Here is a 25,759-nt window from a genome sequence, read left to right as displayed (position 1 = left end):
TTTGGGTATACGGCACAATAGCGTAGCACAGAGGGTGTTTAGACGACAAACAAATTGATTATTTTTTTATTTTTTTATTTTTTTTTTCTGTCCCCCCAAAAAAACAAGACAACATGAGTACTGTGCTACAAGACAACCCTCTTTCTTTCCCGACCAACAAGGAAATTATGAATCTGACAAATTAGTAATTATGTGGAGTACTCAGAATGAAAACAGAGGAAAAAACGTGAGGATGCATGTAAAACGACAAGTTTATTCTGATGCAGCATGTTACCTCTGTCTGAGTCTCAGAGTATACGACATTGAAGATTTGGAGGAGGGGCCTTCTCTTGCATTATTGAAAAGATGGCATTATTGAAAAGATGCAGACGAAAATAGTAATTTTATTTAGTAGACTGTTATATAATTAATTAGAATAATATGATAATAAAATTTATCTCTTAATTTTATTTTTATTTACAAGTGTTGATCCAAAATAGTTGATATTCATGTCACGACAAGTTGTATAACAATCTAGAGATACTCTTAAGAGCTTACTCAAAAAATAATAATAATTTTTGAAAATTGACATTATTATTATTATTATTTTCTTCGTGTATTGTTTTTTAAATCATAGGTGCCTTTAAACATTGGTAAATATATTTTTGGGTGAATTATTTTTTTTTTTTAGATCAACTCTTTGTAATTGCTTTATAGGTAATTTTTTTTTCTTTTTTTTTTTTTCTCGAATTTCATAAAAATTGGAATAATCCTGACTCTAGTGCCTCACATCTGATAGAGACATCATTTTTTTTTTTTCACTGCCTCCACAACCCCAAAAGTGAGGAAAACAATCATTCTTATTCAACTTCTTTGTCTGAGATCCAAAACAAAAAAAAAAAAAAAAAAAAAAAAAAAAAAAAAAAAACCCCACAAGACAAAATTGGCAGAATTCCATGGTCAAAATGAATGCCTTAAAAGGTATAACTGCCCTTTTCTATAAGGAATTGGGCATCCTCAAAAGAAAAGAAGATGATAAGGAAAAGAGAAAGACATCAAATCATATGACTTGGAGAGAATATTAGGATTCAATATGTTTCTTAACATTTTTTTAATGTGTTTTTTTTTTTTTTTTTGTTTGAAAAAGTGTTTTGATGTGATCTAAAGGTTAAAACTATTTTTATGGTTTAGTTAGTGTTTTGAGTTGTTTGCTAATGTATTTGTCTTGAAAACAAAAACCAAGAGACAAAAAACAAAGACAGAAACAAACATGGTAAGATGTTCCGGGCTTTAAGATCTAAATAGGTATACAAATATTGAAAAAATTCTGGATTTTTCTCTTATTTTCTTTTGTTGGGTGGAGGGAATTGGCTCCTTTATGTCTTACCAACTGATCAAAGCACACCAAGAAAGGCAGCAAAAACAGAACTACACTCTGTAACAAAATCATTTCTAAGCCTAAAGTCGCCAACTTCATATGAAATCATCTATTCTGAGCTTCCTGAGGGGTGGTGGAGGATACTTGATCCTGGTTGTGCTGTTTATTGACAGTTGTCACTTTTTCTGCCTCAACTTTCTCAAGCAAAGCCTGGTGCTGCATAGCTTTCATCATCTCTTTCATTGTCTTCTCCTCTCCTTCAAGTTGCATTTTCATTACAGCCTCTGCTTCTTTGTCAATTGGCTTGAAGTAATCTTCAATAGCAGCCTCCTGAAAATATCACATTTTTGTTACACAATAGACTCAGGCTAACACGGGAAACAAACAAAAAGATGATAGATATAAGCCAAATGAAATAATTGAGCATCTCCAATAGAAGTACTAAGTATATGCTCTGCCACCAGCAATATTTAGCAAATCATAGATACACATTATCCAAACCAATTTAGTTTCTTTCACATCTCAAAATTCTGAGACCAAAAATTGTGAAATGGTTCAAGCATACAATGAAACAAATTGTGAGATTAACAAGTCCTTACTGAGATTAGCATAGTTTAGACATAGGGCACTCATCAAAAGTCATCCATCATAGGGCTATAGGATATCTTCTGCTAAACGTCTGATAAAATGTGAGGTGTCATAGAAACATAGCAACTAAATGTTTTATATATACGTGCTACTGTTAAGTCCTTTTTCTTTGGCTAATAGCCCCAACTATACCTAATATATTACTTTCAAACTCATAATTTTCAACAATAACAAAACATAGCCAATTTTTCGTCATCAGGAAACTAAACTAATTTTTCTTCACCAGGAAACTTGAACACAAATAAAGCATGGTCTAGAGCAAACAAAATCAGGCAAGTTTGTTGCTCTGTTTCATGCTTATTGATTAATGAAGAATCCTCTTATTGATAGTGAATTGACAAAAAAAAATATCTAAATGAAATCAACAACTACTTTTAAAGCAGTCTCGAATAATCAAATAATCATTTTTCAAGTAATCCCCGCCAGTGAACTGAAACTTACTGTTTCTTCTAGCTTTTTATTTAAAGTTTGCATCTCCTCAACCATACGGCGAACCTCCCCCAAAATAGCCTGCTCTGGTATCTTTCTTAAGGCTGCCTTCCTTTCTTGTGCCTGGACACAGCGGAAGAGTGTGTACGTAAAGCACATTTAGACGAAACATGTTTAACATAAGAATGTGAAGGCTCAAAAAAAAATAGAATCAGATAAGCAGAAGTAGCAGGGAATAAGAGCTGTGAATTAAAGTTTGATGCTAATAACTTAACTCTGTAATGGAAGAAGAAGTTTCATCTCCATCAAAACTTGTATATCCCACACAAAGTTAAGCTTAAAACAGCATGAACTTGCATCCATTGAAAGTAATGAAATGTGGGGACCATTTGACAGATTTGAATAACTCGAGATTCGCCTTTAGGCTTCCTACAAAGAGCCTTCAAGTTCTCATTAGGACAATTACACTTGACAGGACTGGATCATCCTATTTTACCAACGAAATACTGCTCAACTTGCAGTCACTAGGTCATTCTCATGCCCTTCCATTAAAACAATCGCTGTCATTCTACTTCTTTGAGGGTGCACAGGTACAATTCCAGATCAAACACCACCAATACGAATATTATGGCTTATGTTACAAAAAGTAGCAAACCCACCCCCCCCCCCCCCCCCCCCCCCCCCCCCCCACAAAAAAAAAAAAAAAAAAAAAAAAAAAAAAAAAAAAACAGAGAGAGCGAGAAGGAGAAAAATAAAGAACACATGAATTCCGAAAAGATCCCTTATAAGTAAAACACCTGCTTCAAAGTGTGTCACCAAGAGGCAAAAATTACATAATGCAAAAGAAAAAGTAGCTAGAGAACTGAAAAGTTTGGAAATCATAGAAGTCAAGAGGTCATCATGCACATCTAAAAAGTTTGGAAAATTGTCTGGTTCTACCTCTTGAATGTTTATCTTTCACAAAGTTGATCATTTGATATGAAAAGACATCAAGGACAGGCAAGTTTACAAAGGAAAAACAGGAGCATTTTCACTTTTAGCACTTATAACCAAATTAAAGCCTTTCGAGACCATGTATTTTTTATTCATATTGCTCGTCCCGTAATAAAAATAAAGCAACAAAGCACAAAGATTTCATCAACGAGAAAACAGTAATTCCAATGATGGAACTATCAAATGAAGTTTAATAGGAAAGCTAGCAGTGAGCAAGCTACAATATCTACGTGTCTACAGTATCTACGTGTTCCTCAATTAACACCCTGCATATCAGATGATTTTTTATGCAAAACTTATTTTTACTATTGTAAATCATCTGTTTTGACTCTAACAAATGCATTTGCCTTAAGTAGCTTATGAGAGGTACATGCTACTAAGTGCATAATGTATTTGTATTTTGAGATACGTGATATCACTTACCTCATTAATTATAAACTTTCTGATGCATTAATGACCCAGGACACAAATTATATCACCGATATCACCTGAAACCCCTCAGTAACTAAGGTAAAGAATGTTAAGAAAAAAGAAAGGAAAAAATAACCCATTTTACGTAGTATTTTCCATCAACTAGCAAAGTTGACTCCATAATATGGTTACTAGATAGGTCTGTGGCAAATATACTATCAACCGCCCAAGATCCTATATGATTCTTGCTAAATGGGGTTAGTATTACTTGTAGAACGAGTCAATCCATGCTGCTCACCAACCAGATGTAGAGACAATACAATGGGGCATCTTATACAGCCCTATCAGAGATTTAAGAGGCCTGGACGTATAGACATTTTATGTCTCCACAGTCATTACATTTAACAACTTTTGAAGGGTTACACATGAAATATGTACCAAACGCAGCTGTCAACATATAAATTACCCAGAAAAGCATAACTGTTGCCAGAAATCATGTTCAATATGCATTTTTTTTTAAATAAAATAAAAATAATAAAATGGGAGCAACAACAAAGCATACATGAACACACATGTTCATAGAATATCAAGAAAATATTACAGAAAAGAAATAGAAATGTAAGAAACACCTGTTGGATTTGCTTCTCAAGCTGCAACCTAAAATTTCGAATTCTGCGCTCTTCATACCCAGACAGGACCCTCACATAGAACAGGGCTTTCCTTCCAAACTCTAGTAGCTTATTCATACTAGTTCAACTACTAAAACTTCAATTTTTCCTGCATAAATTGTAGTAAAGGTTACACACGTTCACTTATTTCAACAACATCATTTTCTCTGAATCAAAATTTATAGATTTAGTGTATTATACAAATTTCAGCTTTAATTTTGTTTGGTTGCCAAGAAAATATAGGAAAACTGAAAAGATTTAAGGAACCATTTCGTTTGCATTTTTTGCAAGTAATTTTGGCACCTAAGAGCTTAACCTACTGTAATTTTCACTTTCAAAAGCAAGAAAACCCCCCCAGTAAAGTAGCTGTGCACCAAAATCATTCACCATGTTTCCCCTTTCAAAATTCTTGAACACTAAAACTACCACTATTTTCATATTTTTACTTCTTTCTGTATCAATTCCCTTCAAATTCTGAATTCAATAATCATAGGCCAAATGCTGCCTCGTGTCAAAAATCAAGATCTAAACTGCAACACTAAGCAAGTTTTGCAAATGTTAAATACAAGTGTATGCTTCATACAACAGATTTAAGATCACCCAGCATATTCTGAAGACAACCCAACCAATGCTTCAACCTTTCTAACAGACTTGAGACCACCCAAAGTAACATAACATATCCTCTTAAAGTACTTGCAACAAAGAATCAACACAAACATGTTTAGTCAGACACAGATTATAAAACAACATCTCCATCCATTACTCTCTCAACTAAACCCTTCACGCGAGTCACTTCCCCTCATAATTCTCCTAAACCAAAAACTTGACCAAATGTCAAAAACTTAGTGATGCAGCATGGGTGTAGTGAATCGCAAATTAAACAAACACAAGAATCATAACTCTTCCACAAACCAAGAAAACTCAAGGATTCGTATAGAAAATAGAAGAACACCCAATCTTAGGGAACTTTTTATTGAAAACTGATGAAAATAAAATATAACATGTGGCCTAAGCCGTCCTTATTAGGTTTATATAGAGAAAAGAGTCGTAACCCTACTGAAAGATGAAATAAAAACGATCAGTCGCGATCTCGTTCAAACAAGATTAAGTCTCCTTCAAATGAGACTTGCGATAACCCCCTCAGTTGAACGAGACCCAACCAAAACATTGACTTAACGCCAGGTTTTGTATGATGCAACACCTCGGTCAAACAGGAATCAACCAACACTTCAACTAAGCATCCCAAACCAGATTGTTGAACTTCCATTGATGGCTCATTTTGACCTAGTAAACGTTGAAATTGAAAAGGTTTCTTGAAATATGACTTTGTAGCCCTTTGAATAATATTTCCAACGCCACCAAGATTGTCTTCATCCGATATTTGAATCTCAATATATGGCTGATTTAGTAGCACTGGTCTGCTCATAAACTGCCCTGCATCATTCTCTTCCGGTTGAAGAGAATTCATCCTCAAATTCTGATCGACTTTGCCTTGATCTTTCGGATGCCAATCAATCCCTTTCATCTTGTCCTTCTCAATAGCAAAACAAACTGATACTGTAAAAAAAATATCTTGCAACTATTCTGAATAACAGTTCTGAAATCCTTCACACCAAATTTTTTTCTTTTGTAAGTACATAAACCAACCAGAACTAACAAACAGGAATAGGTGAGTCCTTCCCACTAACAATAGGGACAGAAGGGATAGGTAGAGGAGCTATGGGAATCCTGCCAGAAGAAGACCTGGCTGCGGCCCATTGCGCTGCAAAACAGGCCCAGAAGTTTGCACTTTTGTTGAGCTACCTAGCTTCCCATGTGGAAGATGATAAGATAGAGTTGAGAATATTTGAGATAATGGAAGAAATCCTCCAACTTTGAGATAACTCAATTTTCACGTCCTTTATTTCTTTTCTCCAACTCACCCTATATAAAACCTCCCAAAAATGATCAATTATGTCTTACCCACTACAATTCAAATTTTCCTCCAACATCAAAATTTTGATCAAGTAAACTTCATAGAAAACTGTCAACCCCAAGAAAATCAACAAATTTAATTTCATCAGGACCCAATTAAGATACTTCACTCTATGGACTTTCATCAAACACATTATGTACATCCCAATTTTGGTCAACTTCTTGATCATATGACGAAGAACTTACCTCCACAAGATCTTCATCATTGACATCGATATCATAAATTGGCGGAGAATTCCAATGCATGAAATATTGAAAAGAATCTCCAGCGCTCTTCATTTTTTTGATGAATGTACGCTTTCCAACTTCGTCTTCATGTTGGAACTCTTCATCAACAAATTCATCTTCCTCTTCCACATAAGATGGATTTGGTACATAGTTGTGAAGCTCACTAACAACAATCAAGGTGGCGCACAGCTAATCTAGCGCATCAAGTCTTACCTCATTTTGTTGAAATCACACCTCTTTAACGATAAACTAGTAATCCTCCTCCACGAAACGCGGATTTGGTTGATGGAAACGCATGTTAGCACCACTCATGGCGGCAAATTGTTTGGTTAGCGCCTCAAGTTGTGCACCAATTTGATCTCCAAACCACTCAAACTGATCACCAAACCTAACAAGCCACTTCTCCATGTGCTGCAAATGTGTTGTCAGTTGCTCCTCACATATTGCCTCTTCGCGCTCATGCATTTCACCAATGCTTGCAAATATGTTTCCTCCTTCGCGCCCTCTTCATGCCATGGCAAGAAAGAAACCTGGGCTCTGATACTAACTATTAACGCACAACACACTCCCAACTCTATTCAAACTAATAAGAGTCCTAGTGAGTGTGTTAAGGAGAAACCCGGTTGATCACAATTCTTATTGACAACCGGTTCCTAAAGAGATAGAATCCTACTCGTATTTACAAGAAGAGTTTTAATTGTATTTGTCTACTTTAGGCTGCTGATCACAGTTTTGTATTTAGATTAGGTTTATCTCTAAGAGATAGTATTAGACTAGGAAGCAAGTTCCTTGATGTTATCTTGTATCATGTACAAACTCTATATAAATCAATAGATGCTCACAAGATGAGTAAGCTTGAAAAGCCAAATATTATTTGTTTCTACAATAACTAATGCAGCGTAGGTGTAGTAGATCAAAAATTAAACAAACACATGAATCATAACTCTTCCACAATCCAAAAACTGAAGGATTTGTAGGGAAAATACAAGAAACTCAATCTTAGGAAGTTTCTTATTGGAAATTGATGAAAATACAACATAACCTGTGTCCTAATGTCATGCCCCGACTTCTAATCCCCAATAAGGAGAAAACCTCAGGGTGTGTGAACTAAATTTGTTTGAATGTGAAATTCAGAAAAGAGTAAAATACACATTTGACAAAGATGGAGCAGCTGAAAATTTTCAATCTTTTAGTCCCCGTCTAATAAACTAGAGCACTAAAACCTCAATCATATAATATGTAACTTTCAGTCATATTAATGATAAAACTTTATTACTTTTCAAAAAAAAATTCAGTCATATCAAAATTTACCTTATCTTATGTTGATGTCTAGGGCGTCAAGTTGAAGCCTCTATTCTGATATTACCATCTAATCTTGTGTTTTGACACCATACATCATGTCCTCTGTAAATAAAAATTTACAGGTGGAATGGTGAGTCTAGGCTCAATAAGTAAACACAACAAAATAATAATATCAGCATGATAAGTAAATTAGTAAGTAATAAATCAACCATGTGATCAAAAGAGTTAATTCTTTAGGAACATTCATGTGCTTCTTAGAACAAAAGAATCATAATTTTCACATTTCCCGGTAGCTACTACTACCACTATCAATCCCGGTAATACCACTTTCCATCCTGGTAGCTACTGCTTTTTTTTTTCTTTTTCTTTTTTTTTTGATAAGTATCCTGGTAGCTACTGCTACCGCTATTATTCCTGGTAATACCGCTTTCCATCCCGGTAGCTACTGCTACCGCTATCAATCCAGGTGGCACCGCTTTGCATGTATCCATTTCGTACCCATTTTAGTAATGAACATATAATCTGTACACAATACACTTTAACCGTCCACAATACTTCACTGCCAAATCTTCAATAAAACTTTATTTACTTATCAAAACAAAATACTTCACTGCCAAATCAAATTTTCCTCTTGCATGCAATAATCTTAACGTATCCTCTGTCCTAGATATCAACTTAAAGAACAGAGATCAGGATATTCTTGAGAAGGACTAAGTGACAGCAAGAATTTTCATCCATGACTCAAAAGATAGCATCTTATGTAATATACAATTTCGTCTATGAAAAAAATTCTTCTTGTTCAGCCCATTACACAGAACATAATTCATTTCAGTTCATGAAAACCAAAATAATAGAAACAAACTATTATAGTTTCAGAAATCTAGTTGGATGTGGCGTCAACTAAAGCAGTAGTAATTGCAGAAAAACTCTCCTAAGAACTAAACCTTCAGAGTTCAGACGCATAGTCACATTATTTTCTTCAAGAAAAATTAACCAAACATTAAGAATTTAGGTTTATCTTTCAATTTCCAACAAATCGGGTACTCCACATGCTTCAAGAATTTCAACATCTCCTCTAAGGAGCTTCGGTTACCCCCAAACAATCAAGTTGTTTCAAGTAAAATTCTACCATAACCCACTACTCACACACGGAAGAACTCCCAAAAATGAAATAACATCCAAAAATGCAGAGAATGCCCGTTTCGGGTTCTACTTCTAAATCTCCCAATTTCTTAGACAATTAACAAAACCTCCAAACAGGCAGCAAGAACCAATATCCATTCAGAGATTGACCCAAACCCAGCATCAGCAACCCATTCTGAAACAAAATTCGTCATGTTTTATGGGGGTTTACAATCAAGGTTCCACAATCCACATAAAATTTTCCCAATCTAATAAATTACATCAAAAAGACATTACCCAACACTAGCAAAACTCAAAGTCGTCTCATACCCATAGAGAATCTGAGAGAGAGTGAGCTGGGAAATGGGGAAAATACCGGAGGGGAGAAAGAGCTGTGACGAGAGAGAGAGTCGAACGAAGTGACCATACCATGTAAAACCCACAGCTTTTGCTCTCAAATTCTCCCTCTCACGCCCTTCTGTCTCACTGATCTCTGGAGGAGCAGAGAAATGGTGTTGCTTCAGGCGACAGAACACCACCGTGCTATCCAGTCTCAAAATCTTTCGGCCCACTAAATTCAAAAATCGGTTCACTTGGCCCATTAAACCTGCAATGGGGACGATTAATTCCATTTTTAGGCCCATTTATGTAAATTCAAAAATCGATTCTAAATGGGGCATAAATCTGTTCACTGAACTCACCGTTAAATCCTAATAAATTAATAATCACGGGCTGGAATATCAATAACATATCAACATGGACAAATATGTCTACTAGGAAACAGGACATGGAGCATGAACCCACCAAAAATTAAAAAGAGGAAAAAAAATAATAAATAAAATAAAATTGAAAAGTAGCACTTTATAGTTTTTATGTGGACTCTTGAGGAGAAAGAAACAATTTCAGCAGCAAAGGTATGCACTATGCAGCTTATGTCTACTTCGGCTGAGGAGCAAATTTGTGATTTTGTGGCTGCATTTAGGCATATAATCAAATATTAATTCTACAAAGGACAGGATTTGGCATTGATATGTTAATAATCATTAGTAGATACAAGGTAATTGGCATCGTTTTGCCTTCGTAAGGCTCTCTACGGTCTACCTCTTTCGAGTAATTGTAATTACAAAAGTAGATTGTTACGACGAAAGATGCATGGCATCTTCGTCGTGGAATTGGAGATCACGAATTCACAATTGTAAGTAACGCGTCGATAAATTGCGGTACAAATATTTTTCAAAGCGAAGTATTCATAAATACAGCGAGCCTTGTCGACATACTAAGTATAGTGAGCCTTGTCTATAAAAGCGATTTCTTTTTCTATGTTATGTAATTTAGGATTTATGACTAAGAAAATAAAAAAATGATGATTCATAAAGAAATCAGATGAGGAGAATGTAAATGAATATGTCAAAACTCTTAAAGGCTATAATTCATTTGGAGTGATCATGTTTCATTTAAAAAAAAAAGAATACTAAATTTGTCTCAAGGTCAAGGTTTTGCTCAAATTAATTCCGAAAGTTTAAATATTATCAAATCTCTTGTTAAAATAATCTTTGTTAATCGTATCAGTCCTTACTTTTAGGCTTGGTGATGAACATACATCCTCATTCAACTTAGGGTTGTCAAGCGTACGAACCCTCCCGACCTAGGTTTATTGTACAAAAATAAAGGAAAACCCACAAAATAAAATAAATAAATAAAAAAGATGAAAGTTAAAAGTTCAACATATTCTCTTATTGGTATTCAAGTTCACTCATTTTTTTTTTAACAGAATCATTAACTACATAGGGATATATGAGGCACACCAAAAATACTTCTAGCTAGTCTTCTAGCTACTAAGTCTTAAACAAACTCCACACCTCTCTACAAACATAAATTATTAATTGGATTTTGAATTCCATTGAAACGAAAGGTTACAAAGATAAATATAATCTTAGGTTGATAGCAAGAAAATAGTATCAATATATAGTTGCATATATATATCTTATGGTTCAACCGCATGCACACCCATAATCTCCATCTTCAGAGCTGGGCTAATCGGTTGATATCAATTGGGTAAGCGTCTGATGCAGATTGAGCACTATAAGCTCTCCTCCCTATAATTGCATTCCATGCCTCAGTTGGATGAATAGGATCCCAAAACAGGTACTCATCCCTGTTTGGGCATGGAGTTTGATAAGGTAGACATGTAAGTCGCCCATTGTTCCTCCCTACACCGCAGCACCCCACATTTGTAACCTTGAAACCTAAAGTTTGCGAGAAAAAAATTGTACTTTAAAATATTAATTAAATAATTAAATTTACAACTTCTTATTAACTTAAACTTTTAAGATAGGTATACAGTACTGAAAATCATATATTTACCATAAGATGAAGGGCTGTTAATTATATCTTGGAAAATCCCATAAGAGTCTACAAAGATAAATCTTGCATCTGGGAAATTGCTGTTGAGTTCATTGACAAGAGATTTCAACTTGTTGTTGAATATTTGGATGGCAGAATTGATTCTTTGTACACATGTTGAACCATCAGGGCTATTTTGAGCCAACTCGATCGGGCTACACCCTATTTGACCCAGTCCGAACAAGACCATTTTCCTTGCTCCATACTGATACAAAATCTGTAACATAGACAACATATATATATCGAAATGTTACATAATTTTTTTTTTCTTTTTTTTTGTACGTAAGTTGTAGGACTTCAACCTAGAACAAGTTGAACAACGAACTATATATATATATATAGAAATAACATGAAAATATATTAAGAAAAAATTAAAAAAATCTAGTACTGACCCTTAGTTGCTGAGAATAATCTCGAAGAAGTACATCAGCATATTGTTCAGGTGTATATCGGCTGCCGGTCGAGTAGTATAGGGGCAGGAAATAGTTGTTAAGGTAGTCGTTGGTGCCCATTCCAATTGAGTATATACACTTGCTTAGATAATCTGCAGCTGAGTTTTCATCCCCAAGTAGGTTTACCACTTGTGAAACTGTATTTTGGTAGTTTCTCACCTGCCTACTGAAGGTTATCCGGCCACCCTACACAAAAAAGAAGTTTGTAAGTAAACTATATAACCCTACAACGGGCAATATTTTTTGACACGACCTACGAATCCGACACTAACCCAGCAAAATTAGTTAAAGTTGAAGCGTCTGACCCATTTAATTAAATTGGTCATGTTAAAATTAAACTATTATATAGTCTTACATCTATATCTCGACACGATTTAACTTTGACATGCGAAGACGAATTGTCATTCCTAACTACCTTACATGAAGTACTGATGATATTTGCCAATGAAGAAGAAAGTGCAAAGTTTAGTACTTACCAGATGCTGACCAGTTTCCTCTCTAATTCCTGCGGCTCCTGATGCATAGTTCACTCCTTTCATTATGTCTTGGCCGCTTGCAGTTACATAGGGAGGTATATAATCATCGAAGCCCAAAAGCTCAGCTGTATGTAGATGGAAAAGTATTTTAGATTGCTTGTATAGTTTAGCTAAATATTATGAGTTTGATATGCCTAAGCTTGGTGTATTTTCACATCCATTACTATTTTCTAAATAATGTACATGATTATTATATCCGTAGATGATAATATAAATATATAACTTTATTACACCAATTAAGTTCATTGTTGGACCAGTACTATTATTTTAAAGGAATGCTAAAATTATTTTTAGTGTTTTTTTGGTGTCTATATAGAAAGACATAAATATAAAAAAAAAAAAAATTAAAAAATTGCATCTATGTTATTAAGAAGGATACAAATGTAATTTTTTTATTACATTTACGTCTTAACAAATGAACACCAAAATAATAACACTAGAAGAAACTCTAGCATTCCTCATTATTTTATATTCTAAGGAATTGAAGTAACTAATTAAAAAAGATAACCCTAATTTGATTGTTTAAATTAGGCCATTCCATTCGCTTATTGATCACTTTTTTCTTTTTCACTTTAACCATGCATGTAAGAGTATTAACAGCAGCTAAAACACTTATGTGTGTGCGTGCATGGTTTGCCAACTATAGATAATTTTTTATACGACTTGCAAATCATATATCATATATATATATAAAAGCCGAATTCTTCCTTATAATAGCATAGAATGGGCACACATGGCATGAACTCATACTTTTTAGTGACTAAATCGGTCCTTTATGTACTGAACCGGTCTTTTAAATAAAATTGAACCGGTCTATTTAATATCTCTCTCTCTCTCTCTCTCTCTCTCTCTCTCTCTCTATTAATGATACAATTAGTCTATCAATTAATGATGCAAGTAGGACTCTTTTGTGGAGAAATGTGTTTCTTTAGTATTTTATATTTTTCGTTGAAATCTAAATATGTTTCCATTTTGCATGTTTGTAAAATTTTCGGTTGAGCAATTCTTCATTTGAATGTTTATGAAATTTTTTTTTTTTCGTTCATTTGCTTTTTCGAATGTTTAGAATTATATAGGATTGAAATATAATAGGTACCACATCAACAATAAGAAAAATTCCTGCTAATTTTCTATTTTATGCTTTAATAATCAAAATCATGATTTTTTTTCTTCCTATTTTTCTTCTTCATACTTATTTTCATTTCAAACTACATTTATGAGAACAAAGATTTTAACATGTTTTAATTTATATGAATTAAACTAAAAATAAGGGTCTTATGTTTTAATTCAATTGAACGTTTTATGGGATATTTGTTTTTCTTTTATATGATTTACACAATTTTCACTTATTTTTTGGAAGTGTTATTCTGCTTTTGAAAACCCAAAAAGGCAAAATTATATTTGATTATTGTGCACAAAAGGAATAGAAATGCTTTTAAAACACTAAAGAGTTAATTAAGCATTAAATTTGAAATGCTTTTTTTTTTAATGTTTAAAATTATATGGATTTTATTTTTATTGAAACATAATAGGTACGTATCACACTAACAATATTATAGATTCCTACTATTAATCCTACTATTAATTAATCATTAATGCTTCGATAATCAAAATCCAAGTTTTTCTCTTGCTATTTTTTTTTACTTTACACTTCTTTCCATTTTAAACTACACATATGAGAATATTTTAATATATATATATATAAAAGCCGAGTTCTTCCTTATAATGGCATAGAATGAGGACACGTGGCATGAACCCATATTTTTTAGTAACTAAAACGGTCCTTTAAGTACTGAACCGATCTTTTAAATAAAATTGAACCGGCCTATTTAATCTCTTTCTCTCTCTCTCTCTCTCTATTAATGATACAATTAGTCTCTCTCTCTCAATTAATAATACAAGTATGACTCTTTTGTGGAGAAAAGTGTTTCTTTAGTATTTTATATTTTTAGTTGAAATCTAAATATGTTTCCATTTTACATGTTTGTGAAATTTTTGGTTGAGCAATTCTTCATTTGAATGTTTATGAGATTTTTTTTATCTTTTTTTTCGTTCATTTGCTTTTTCGAATGTTCAGAATTATATATGATTGAAATATAATAGGTACCACATCGACAATAAGAAAAATTCGTGTTAATTTTCTATTTTAAGCTTTGATAATCAAAATCATGCTTTTCTTCTTGCTATTTTTCTTCTTCAAACTTATTTTCATTCTAAACTACATTTATGAGAACAAAGATTTTAACATGTTTTAATTTATATGAATTAAACTAAAAATAAGGGTCTTATGTTTTAATTCATTTGAGCGTTTTATGGGATATTTGTTTTTCTTTTATATGATTTACACGATTTTCACTCATTTTTTGGAAGTGTTATTCTACTTTTGAAAACCAAAAAAGGCAAAATCATATTTAATTATTGTGCACAAAAGGAATAGAAATGCTTTTAAAACACTAAAGAATTAATTAAGCATTAAATTTGAAATGCTTTTTTTTTTTATGTTTAAAATTATATGGATTTTATTTTTATTGAAACATAATAGGTACGTATCACACTAACAATATCATAGATTCCTACTATTAATCCTACTATTAATTAATGCTTTGATAATCAAAATCCAGGTTTTTCTCTTGCTATTTTTTTTTTCTTTACACTTCTTTCCATTTTAAACTACACATATGAGAATATTTTACATGTTTTAATTTATATGGATTAAAACTAATGTTATGGTTCTTTTGATAGTAAAATTTTATGTGATTTATGTGTTTATCCAATGTTCTTTGTGCAATGGAGAATTATGACACGTGGCGTGAACCCATAATTTTTAAACATTGAACCGGTTTTTTAAATAAAAAAATGGTGAATTTTAAAGGTTGAACCGATTTTGTCATATTTTTTTAAAAGAAATTAATCTTCATGGGACCAAAATAAGGATTTTTTCGCAATATATCATTAAGTGTCATTATAGCCGCATTAAGTTGTGTGATTTTTTAAGAAAATTAAAATTTAAAAATATGCATTAATTCTAATTGGTCAGTTTTTTTTTTTTTTCCTCCAAAATTTTATTTCAAAAATTTTCCTTATATGAGATTTCATTAAGTTCAAAATTTTAATGTACATATTATGGTTTCAGAATTGAGAAATACTTGGGTGTACACTCTCATCCTACCACTATCCCACTCTTTTTTACGTGGACCAATAATATGAGAGATAGTATAGAGAGTGTAGTGGGACCCTGATTTTTTTAACAATATTATTGGTCCATGTAGACAAGAGTGGGATAGGAGTGGGATGAGAGTGTACAACCAAGCATTTCTCTTCAGAATTTACAACTCTTCAAAATTTTAGAGAGACAAAATTTAAAATTAAGAACGTACTACATTAACTATCCATAATTGACCATATAGGTATTACATACATTAATTCTAAAGAAACCGTACAAGTAAGCTGAAAAGTCATATTACTCTCTTAGATTGGTTATTTATATATTTCTCTCTTTAGGGTTTGAAACATCTTGAATTGTGAAATCAAGAGCACCATGCAGCAACATTTAAGAGAAGAACAGAGTGTTGAAGTACATAATTTTGTTTTGTTTTTTTTTTTACTTTTTTTTTTTTTTTTTTTGGTTTTGTGGAGGTTGAAGGACTTTGTATTTTATGCATTTTTATAATTAGAATTTAAATATTCTTTTGCTATTTTTTTTTTCTTTATACTTTCCATCTTCAACCATGTCTACTTATGGGGATAAATTTTCATAAAAAATGTTTATTTTTCTCTATATTTTTTTTTTCTTAATGTTCAAAATTATTTGTGTTTTATTTGTATTGAAATATAATAGGTGTCACACAAAGATTCCTACTAATTTTTTATAATGCTTTGATATTTAGATTAAACTATATATTCTTCTTGATATATTTTTTTCTTTATATTTTTCATTTTAAACCATGTATACCTATAGGAACAAAGATTTAAACATGTTTTAATATGTATGGATTAAACTAAGATAGAGACTTATGTTTTCCGAAATTTAATTTTTTTCGTTTATGTGATTTACTATATTTTTAGCCATTTTTTGAAGTGTTTTTATGCTTGTAAAAGCAAAACAAGGCAAAAATTTATTTGATTGTTGTGCATAAAAAGAATATAAATAATTTTGAAATACCAAAGAGATATTAAGCATTGAACATGATGTGAGAATTTATTTGATTGCATTAAATGTTTAATAAAAGATTTTGTTTTATTTTGTATTCGTAAAAAAAAATTTGTTTAGTTTGTTCAGTATTTTTTTAAATGTTTATAATTACTTGGGTTTTATTTGTATTTAAATATAATAGGTATCACACTAACAATATCATAGATTTCTACTAATTTTTTATTAATGCTTTGGTAATTAGGTGAAACCATGTTTTCTTCTTGCTATTCTTTTTTTCTTTATACTTCTTTCTCGTTATAAACTATTCATATGGGCACAAAGATTTTAACATGTGTTCTAATTTATATGGATTAAACTAAAATTAAGTGTCTTAATTTTTTAGTTCATTTGAATGTTTTAAGGAATATTTTTGTTTCCGTTTGTATGATTTACTCGATTTTCAGCCATTTTGTTTAGTTTGCTATGCATTTTTTTTAGAATATTTTGAATTATATGGGTTTTTTACAAACATTTTTTAGCCCATAATAAAAAGTACGACGAAAATATGTTTAAATTCTGAAACTAAATTATAATGAAAAATCTCGCACATAGCGCGGGTTATGAGCTAGCTAGTACAACATAAAATTAGAGAAATAGAAAAAATTGCTCACCAACAATATCGGCTGAAGTTTTTCCATTGGAGAACCTTCCGGTCGGCCCGCCGGGAAAGTCGATCCCATAGGGCAGGAAGTTGGCTCTAGCCAACGATTGGAGCTGGTTATTGTTGCCATCATCCACCAAAGAGTCCCCAAAAATGAAATAGCATGGTACTTGAGGCTCCGCTTGTGCCATGCACCATACATTCAACAGCAATACAATCCCACACACAACCCCCATTTTCTTCAGCTCCCTCGCCATAGTAGAAATACTGGAAAGCCACGAAAAAGGAAGGAGAAAAGAGGAAGTATATATAAAGGGAATGGTGGGGGTGAGAGAGTGATGGAGGAATTTAAAAGCTACGTACCTTTCTCAATTCTCCCTATTTTTCTTTTCACTTCTTCTAAAAAAAAATCAAATAAAAAATATTCTAATTTTTTTACGCTTTTTATATCACATCAATCATATTTTATTATTATTCAAATAAAAAAAACTCACTACAAAACAAAAAAAAAATTCACTTTTTTATAAAATATTTTCAAATTTTATTTCACATCAATCACTTTTTACTATACAATACAAAAAATTTTCACAACACAATTACTTACCAAACAGTGCCGTTTGCTTTTACAGTTGACAGGTTTGGTTTGAAGCATTAATTTCACGCGGCCGGATATAATGTCAGACTGGTCTGCATGCCACTATATGCACAGGCCGGCGCTGCATGCCACCTCTCTATGCTATGAAATTCTTGTAGGTTTAGTTGATTAATTTGGAATTTCTTAATGATATATATACAAAGCAAAATGCCTTGTAGCGTTGTAGGTACGCAGTAATCGTGCAATGATCGATGGCCAACGTAATCACAATGATTAGCAAAAAGATGAGGAAAAAAATAACAAAAACATTGGCATCATATAATTATTATCTTTATTCGCGTGGTTATTAAATATTTTATTATCCATTATCCACATGAAGTAATTGACGTTTTAGATTATATATTATCTAAGTCTACGGCTACGGCAACGTTTTTCGCGGACGTTATAAGGTGGATATTATTTTTTTGACATGGACCACACTTTTATTGATTGGTCTCATTTATGTATCACTATTTTCTAAAGTTAGCTGGATGTGTGTCATACCAACAAATTTGACTTTGTATTACCAAATTCTAACACGTTATAACCGTGCAAAAATGTAATAGGATATGTACAATATTACCAAAATTCAACTAATAATAATAATATATAGTACATAGTAGGATACAAAAAAGGTGAGCGTAATTTTTAGTAGGTACAAATTTCAACTCTACCGTAACCCAAAATTTATGGGTTGAGCTAGCCTTCGCTTCTATTTGAACATTAAGTTGTTTGCATTATGCATCATCTGTCTATTGAATATAATAATTAATAAATCTTTATTTCCGACCCAAAAACAAACAACTTAACACTTTGGATTTTCATAAAACAATTTAATTACGCACAAAAAGAAAATCAAATATATGTGGCATATGATCATCTAATGATATCAATATTAATACATTCTTTTTTCTTTTTTCTTTTTTCTTTTTTAAAAAAAAAGCCTTTAAATAATTAAAATAACAGCATTTGCTCGATCGACCTACCGACGTTGGATTGATGGTACGTAACGCATTAATTTCTATTAAATTTTTGCGTTTACTTTAATCTCTCCCGGCCCATGCCACCTCAATGCATGAATCACAGAAAATTGGCCAAGAAATGGACTAGCTATGAAATCGAAAGTGTTTGAAAAGGGAATCCGAGTCAAACACTATTGTATCAATGGCTGAGAATCAAAATTTTCATATTTTTACTTCTTTCTGTATCAATTCCCTTCAAATTCTGAATTCAATAATTATAGGCCAAATGCTGCCTCGTGTCAAAAATCAAGATCTAAACTGCAACACTAATTAAGCAAGTTTTGCAAATGTTAAATACAAGTGAATGCTTCATACAACAAGATTTAAGATCACCCAGCATACTCTGTAGACAACCCAACCAATGCTTCAACCTTTCTAACGGACTTGAGACCACCCAAAGCAACATAACATATCCTCTTAAAGTACGAATCAACACAAACATGCTTAGTCAGACAGACACAGATTATAAAACAACATTACCATCCATTACTCTCTCAACTACACCCTTCACGCGAGTCACTTTGTAACGACTATTTTACAGTAGGAAAGAAGGATTTCTCTGATAATTTGAAAGAGCCGTTGTTGAGAAGAAGCAGTGTGGTTGCTGTAATGTTAGGGTTTTTCAAAGAAAGAAGGAAGGGATGAGTCACAGTTAGAAGGACGTGTGTGAGTTAGCCAAAGCAACAACAAGAAGGTTGATGATTGTGGGTTACAGCTGGAGTCAGCTAGCTGTCCAGATTCATTGTATCTGGCAGGCAGTTGAGGGGAGCACGTGGAAGCCTTATCAGGTGCGAGCATCCAGCTTTGGGCTAAAAAGCACATGGGCTGAACGGCCAAAAAATTGGGGTGGGCGTTAGTTTGTTTGTTGGGTTACAAGCCTTGTATATAATGCTATCTTTTAGTAGAAGGAGAACATTCAGAATCTTGATGTATAATGATAGCTTAGCTCTGTTAGGCTATCTCCAGCAGAAGCTTCATTTTAACTAAAAAGTTAAATTTGACTATTTTTACTACTTTTTCTTCATCCAACAGAATAGTTATCTTAATTTTTTTCTTAACTTCAGCAACAGTGAATAGTCACTACTGGCTATTCACTGTTCACATGTTTACTATTTTTTTATTATTTTTTTCTCTTCCCTCTTTCTTTCACTCCTCTCTCTCGCCCACCGAAGAGTCTCTCGCCCATCGGAGAAGATGAGGTCCGACGCCGACGCCGACGCCTCTCTCTTTGCACTGACGCCGCTCGGAATAGGCACCGGTCTCCTCTCTAAGTGTCGACGCCGAGGTCCGACCGAGCCTCCCAAAGCTCCAGAGCCGAACGAGACTGTCCTTGACGACCCAGATGTCGCCGCCGTCTACGTGCGTTGCTGGCCGACTCCACCGTCTTCGTCTCCAGGAACTCCACAATCTCCAGCTTCCCCACCGTCAGATTGCCCACCACATGGTACAGAAACACCGTTCTCAATCCCTCGTTTGTCTGTCGAGAAACACCAAGAAGAAGTAAAGAAAATGTTGAATCCGGCTTCCCCACCGTCAAATCGCCCACCACATGGTATAGAAACACCGATACCATTCTCAATCCCTCGTTTGTTTGCCGAGAAACACCAAGGAGAAGCAAAGAAAATGTTGAATTTAGGAAAAATTACCTCACTACACCATACCACCGACAATCGACCGCTCTAACCACCATCGACCGCACCAGCCACCATCGACTGTTCTGAGTCTTAGGTGTGGGTGGGCAAGGCTGGTTTGGTTCTGGTTCTTGGGCGTGGGTGGGCAAGGTTGGTTTCAGTGGTTTGGTTGTGGGTTTGATGGGGTTGGCCGGTTGGGGCTGAGGACGAAAGAGAGAAAAAAAACATATTATTTAAAGAAAATAAAGAGTGGGATAGAGATTATTGTTGGAGTGTTTTTAAGATAACCAGTAGTTAAAGTAGAGATTGTCACTTTTTGAGTAGCTACTTTAACTCCAACTGCTGGAGATGGCCTTAGATATCTTAGTGTTAATTGGAGGCCCGGTCTACCTCGAATCAGACCAGTCACTTTGTAAACAATCCATTCCATTCCATCAATGAAGTTCAGTTTGAGTTTCATTTCTTGATTTTTCATAGAAGATTTACAGGAATGTAATAGAAAATAACTGAAGTGTTACACACTTCCCCTCATAATTCTCCTAAACTAAAAACGTGACCAAAAGTCAAAAACTTAGTGATGCAGCATGGGTGTGGTGAATTGCAAATTAAACAAACACAAGAATCATAACTCTTCCACAAACCAAGAAAACTCAAGGATTTGTATAGAAAATAGAAGAAAACCCAATCTTAGGGAATTTTTTTATTGAAAACTGATGAAAATAAAACATAACATGTGGCCTAAGCCGTCCTTATTAGGTTTATATAGAGAAAAGAGTTGTAGCCCTACTGAAAGACGAAATAAAAACGATCAATCGTGATCTCGTTCAAACAAGATTAAATCTCCTTCAAATGAGACTTGAGATAACCCCCTCGGTTGAATGAGACCCAACCGAAACATTGACCAAACACCGGGTATTGTATGATGCAACACCTCGGTCAAACAGGAATCAACCAGCACTTCAACTAAGCATCCCAAACCAGATTGTTGAACTTCCATTGATGGCTCATTTTGACCTAGCAAACGTTGAAATCGAAAAGGTTTCTTGAAATATGACTTTGTAGCCCTTTGAATAATATTTCCAACGCCACCAAGATTGTCTTCACCCAATATTTGAATCTCAAGATATGGCTGATTTAGTAGCACCGGTCTGCTCACAAACTACCCTGCATCATTCTCTTCCGGTTGAAGAGAATTCATCCTCGAATTCTGATCGACTTTGCCTTAATCTTTCGGATGCGAATCAATCCCTTTCATCTTGTCCTTTTCAATAGCAAAACAAACTGATACCGTAAAAGAAATATCTTGCAACTATTCTGAATAACAGTTCTGAAACCCTTCACACCAATTTTTTTTTCTTTTGTAAGCACATAAACCAACCAGAAACAAAGCTAAACTAACAAAACAGGAATAGGTGGGTCCTTCCCACTAACAATAGGAACAAAAGGGATAGGCAGAGAAGTTATGAGAATCCTACAAGAAGAAGACCTGGCTGCGGCCCATTGCGCTGCAAAACGGGCCTAGAAGTTTGAACTTTTATTGAGCTACCTAGCTTCCCAAGTGGAAGATGCTAAGATAGAGTTGAGAATATTTGAGATAATGGAAGAAATCCTCCAACTTTGAGATAACTCAATTTTCACGTCCTTTATTTCTTTTCTCCAACTCACCCTACATAAAACCTCCCAAAAATGATCAATTATGTCTTACCCACTACAATTCAAATTCTCACTTCTTCCAAAAAAAAAAATCAAATAAAAAATATTTTAATTTTTTTACGCTTTTTATATCACATCAATCATATTTTATTATTATTCAAATAAAAAAAAACTCACTACAAAACAAAAAAAAAAAATTCACTTTTCTATAAAATATTTTCAAATTTTATATCACATCAATTACTTCTTACTATACAATACACAAACATTTCACAACACAATTACTTACCAAACGGCGCCGTTTGCTTTTACAGTTGACAGGTTTGGTTCGAAGCATTAATTTCACGCGGCCGGATATAATGTCAAACCGGTCTGCATGCCACTCTATGCACAGGCCGGCACTGCATGCCACCTCTCTATGCTATGAAATTCTTGTAGGTTTAGTTGATTAATTTGGAATTTCTTAATGATATTTATACAAAGCAAAATGCCTTGTAGCGTTGTAGGTACGCAGTAATCGTGCAATGATCGATGGCCAACGTAATCACAATGATTAGCAAAAAGATGAGGAAAAAAATAACAAAAACATTGGCATCATATAATTATTATCTTTATTCGCGTGGTTATTAAATATTTTATTATCCATTATCCACATGAAGTAATTGACGTTTTAGATTATATATTATCTAAGTCTACGGCTACGGCAACGTTTTTCGCGGACGTTATAAGGTGGATATTATTTTTTTGACATGGACCACACTTTTATTGATCGGTCTCATTTATGTATCACTATTTTCTAAAGTTAGCTGGATGTGTGTCATACCAACAAATCTGACTTTGTATTACCAAATTCTAACACGTTATAACCGTGCAAAAAATGTAATAGGATATGTACAATATTACCAAAATTCAACTAATAATAATAATATATAGTACATAGTAGGATACAAAAAAGGTGATACTAATCTTTAGTAGGTACAAATTTCAACTCTACCGTAACCCAAAATTTATGGGTTGAGCTAGCCTTCGCTTCTATTTGAACATTAAGTTGTTTGCATTATGCATCATCTGTCTATTGAATATAATAATTAATAAATCTTTATTTCCGACCCAAAAACAAACAACTTAACACTTTGGATTTTCATAAAACAATTTAATTACGCATAAAAAGAAAGTCAAATATATGAGGCATATGATCATCTAATGATATCAATATTAATACATTCTTTTTTCTTTTTCTTTTTAAAAAAAAGCCTTTAAATAATTAAAATAACAGCATTTGCTCGATCGACCTACCGACGTTGGATTGATGGTACGTAACGCATTAATTTCTATTAAATTTTTGCGTTTACTTTAATCTCTCCTAGCCCATGCCACTTCAATGCATGAATCACAGAAAATTGGCCAAGAAATGGACTAGCTATGAAATCGAAAGTGTTTGAAAAGGGAATCCGAGTCAAACACTATTTGTATCAACGGTTAAGAATCAAAATTTTCATATTTTTACTTCTTTCTGTATCAATTCCCTTCAAATTCTGAATTCAATAATTATAGGCCAAATGCTGCCTCGTGTCAAAAATCAAGATCTAAACTGCAACACTAATTAAGCAAGTTTTGCAAATGTTAAATACAAGTGAATGCTTCATACAACAAGATTTAAGATCACCCAGCATACTCTGTAGACAACCCAACCAATGCTTCAACCTTTCTAACGGACTTGAGACCACCCAAAGCAACATAACATATCCTCTTAAAGTACGAATCAACACAAACATGTTTAGTCAGACAGACACAGATTATAAAACAACATTACCATCCATTACTCTCTCAACTACACCCTTCACGCGAGTCACTTTGTAACGACTATTTTACAGTAGGAAAGAAGGATTTCTCTGATAATTTGAAAGAGCCGTTGTTGAGAAAAAGCAGTGTGGTTGCTGTAATGTTAGGGTTTTTCAAAGAAAGAAGGAAGGGATGAGTCACAGTTAGAAGGACGTGTGTGAGTTAGCCAAAGCAACAACAAGAAGGTTGATGATTGTGGGTTACAGCTGGAGTCAGCTAGCTGTCCAGATTCATTGTATCTGGCAGGCAGTTGAGGGGAGCACGTGGAAGCCTTATCAAGTGCGAGCATCCAGCTTTGGGCTAAAAAGCACATGGGCTGAACGGCCAACAGATTGGGTTGGGCGTTAGTTTGTTTGTTGGGTTACAAGCCTTGTATATAATGCTATCTTTTAGTAGAAGGAGAACATTCAGAATCTTGATGTATAATGATAGCTTAGCTCTGTTAGATATCTTAGTTTTAACTGGAGGCCCAGTTTACCTCGAATCAGACCAGTCAATTTGTAAAAAATCCATTCCATTCCATCAATGAAGTTCAGTTTGAGTTTCATTTCCTGATTTTTCATAGAAGATTTACAGGAATGTAATAGAAAATAACTTACGTGTTACACACTTCCCCTCATAATTCTCCTAAACTAAAAACGTGACCAAAAGTCAAAAACTTAGTGATGCAGCATGGGTGTGGTGAATCGCAAATTAAACAAACACAAGAATCATAACTCTTCCACAAACCAAGAAAACTCAAGGATTTGTATAGAAAATAGAAGAAAACCCAATCTTAGGGAATTTTTTTATTGAAAACTGAGGAAAATAAAACATAGCATGTGGCCTAAGCCGTCCTTATTAGGTTTATATAGAGAAAAGAGTTGTAGCCCTACTGAAAGACGAAATAAAAACGATCAATCGCGATCTCGTTCAAACAAGATTAAGTCTCCTTCAAATGAGACTTGAGATAACCCCCTCGGTTGAATGAGACCCAACCGAAACATTGACCAAACACCGGGTATTGTATGATGCAACACCTCGGTCAAACAGGAATCAACCAGCACTTCAACTAAGCATCCCAAACCAGATTGTTGAACTTCCATTGATGGCTCATTTTGACCTAGCAAACGTTGAAATTGAAAAGGTTTCATGAATGACTTTGTAGCCCTTTGAATAATATTTCCAACGCCACCAAGATTGTCTTCACCCAATATTTGAATCTCAAGATATGGCTGATTTAGTAGCACTGGTCTGCTTATAAACTGCCCTGCATCATTCTCTTCCGGTTAAAGAGAATTCATCCTCGAATTCTGATCGACTTTGCCTTAATCTTTCGGATGCGAATCAATCCCTTTCATCTTGTCCTTCTCAATAGCAAAACAAACTGATACCATAAAAGAAATATCTTGCAACTATTCTGAATAACAGTTCTGAAATCCTTCCCACAAATTTTTTTTTCTTTTGTAAGTACATAAACCAACCAGAAACAAAGCTAAACTAACAAAACAGGAATAGGTGGGTCCTTCCCACTAACAATAGGAACAAAAGGGATAGGCAGAGAAGCTATGGGAATCCTACAAGAAGAAGACCTGGCTGCGGCCCATTGTGCTGCAAAACAGTTGTTGATCTACCTAGCTTCCCAAGTGGAAGATGCTAAGATAGATTTGAGAATATTTGAG

The 25,759-nt window shown here is 33.8% G+C and overlaps 2 protein-coding genes across 5 annotated transcripts; both read right to left on the bottom strand.

The window, feature by feature from the left end:
• Positions 1 to 1,240: 1,240 nt before the first annotated feature.
• On the bottom strand, positions 1,241 to 9,724 carry LOC133868047 (uncharacterized). 4 transcript variants are annotated; one of them, XM_062304850.1, is made up of 5 exons: positions 9,430 to 9,724; positions 8,020 to 8,112; positions 4,468 to 4,615; positions 2,447 to 2,557; positions 1,241 to 1,687 (listed from the first exon to the last, which is right to left on the bottom strand). In XM_062304850.1, exons 3-5 carry the CDS (start codon positions 4,582 to 4,584, stop codon positions 1,463 to 1,465), a joined length of 453 nt encoding a protein of 150 aa, XP_062160834.1. In that variant the 5' UTR covers positions 4,585 to 4,615; positions 8,020 to 8,112; positions 9,430 to 9,724; the 3' UTR covers positions 1,241 to 1,462. The 4 variants fall into 4 exon arrangements, with proteins under 4 accessions (XP_062160834.1, XP_062160833.1, XP_062160836.1 ...); XM_062304849.1 differs by having other exon boundaries at positions 9,463 to 9,724; XM_062304852.1 differs by having other exon boundaries at positions 9,509 to 9,724.
• Positions 9,725 to 11,034: 1,310 nt separating this feature from the next.
• On the bottom strand, positions 11,035 to 17,657 carry LOC133868045 (GDSL esterase/lipase At5g45670-like). The gene is made up of 5 exons (XM_062304847.1): positions 17,327 to 17,657; positions 12,464 to 12,588; positions 11,928 to 12,173; positions 11,497 to 11,752; positions 11,035 to 11,378 (listed from the first exon to the last, which is right to left on the bottom strand). The coding sequence occupies exons 1-5, from the start codon at positions 17,571 to 17,573 to the stop codon at positions 11,155 to 11,157; spliced, it is 1,098 nt and encodes a 365-aa protein (XP_062160831.1). The 5' UTR covers positions 17,574 to 17,657; the 3' UTR covers positions 11,035 to 11,154.
• Between the last annotated feature and the right edge of the window lie 8,102 nt (positions 17,658 to 25,759).

The sequence above is a fragment of the Alnus glutinosa genome, chromosome 5, assembly GCF_958979055.1.
Source record: "Alnus glutinosa chromosome 5, dhAlnGlut1.1, whole genome shotgun sequence".
Classification (NCBI taxonomy): domain Eukaryota; kingdom Viridiplantae; phylum Streptophyta; class Magnoliopsida; order Fagales; family Betulaceae; genus Alnus; species Alnus glutinosa.
The sequence above is the reverse complement of the archived record's forward strand: the minus strand, read 5'-3'. Positions and strand labels throughout refer to the sequence as shown.

What these genes read in the sequence shown, in the direction of transcription:
- LOC133868045 (XM_062304847.1), bottom strand. Translation starts at nt 17,573, where the DNA reads ATGGCGAGGGAGCTGAAGAAAATGGGGGTTGTGTGTGGGATTGTATTG. An exon ending in AACTTCAGCCGATATTGTTG is followed by an intron (nt 12,589 to 17,326) that starts GTGAGCAATTTT and finishes ATCTACATACAG; the next exon opens with CTGAGCTTTTGGGCTTCGAT. An exon ending in TAACAGCCCTTCATCTTATG is followed by an intron (nt 11,379 to 11,496) that starts GTAAATATATGA and finishes CGCAAACTTTAG; the next exon opens with GTTTCAAGGTTACAAATGTG.
- LOC133868047 (XM_062304850.1), bottom strand. Translation starts at nt 4,584, where the DNA reads ATGAATAAGCTACTAGAGTTTGGAAGGAAAGCCCTGTTCTATGTGAGG. An exon ending in TTGAGAAGCAAATCCAACAG is followed by an intron (nt 2,558 to 4,467) that starts GTGTTTCTTACA and finishes CGCTGTGTCCAG; the next exon opens with GCACAAGAAAGGAAGGCAGC. An exon ending in ATAAAAAGCTAGAAGAAACA is followed by an intron (nt 1,688 to 2,446) that starts GTAAGTTTCAGT and finishes TGATATTTTCAG; the next exon opens with GAGGCTGCTATTGAAGATTA.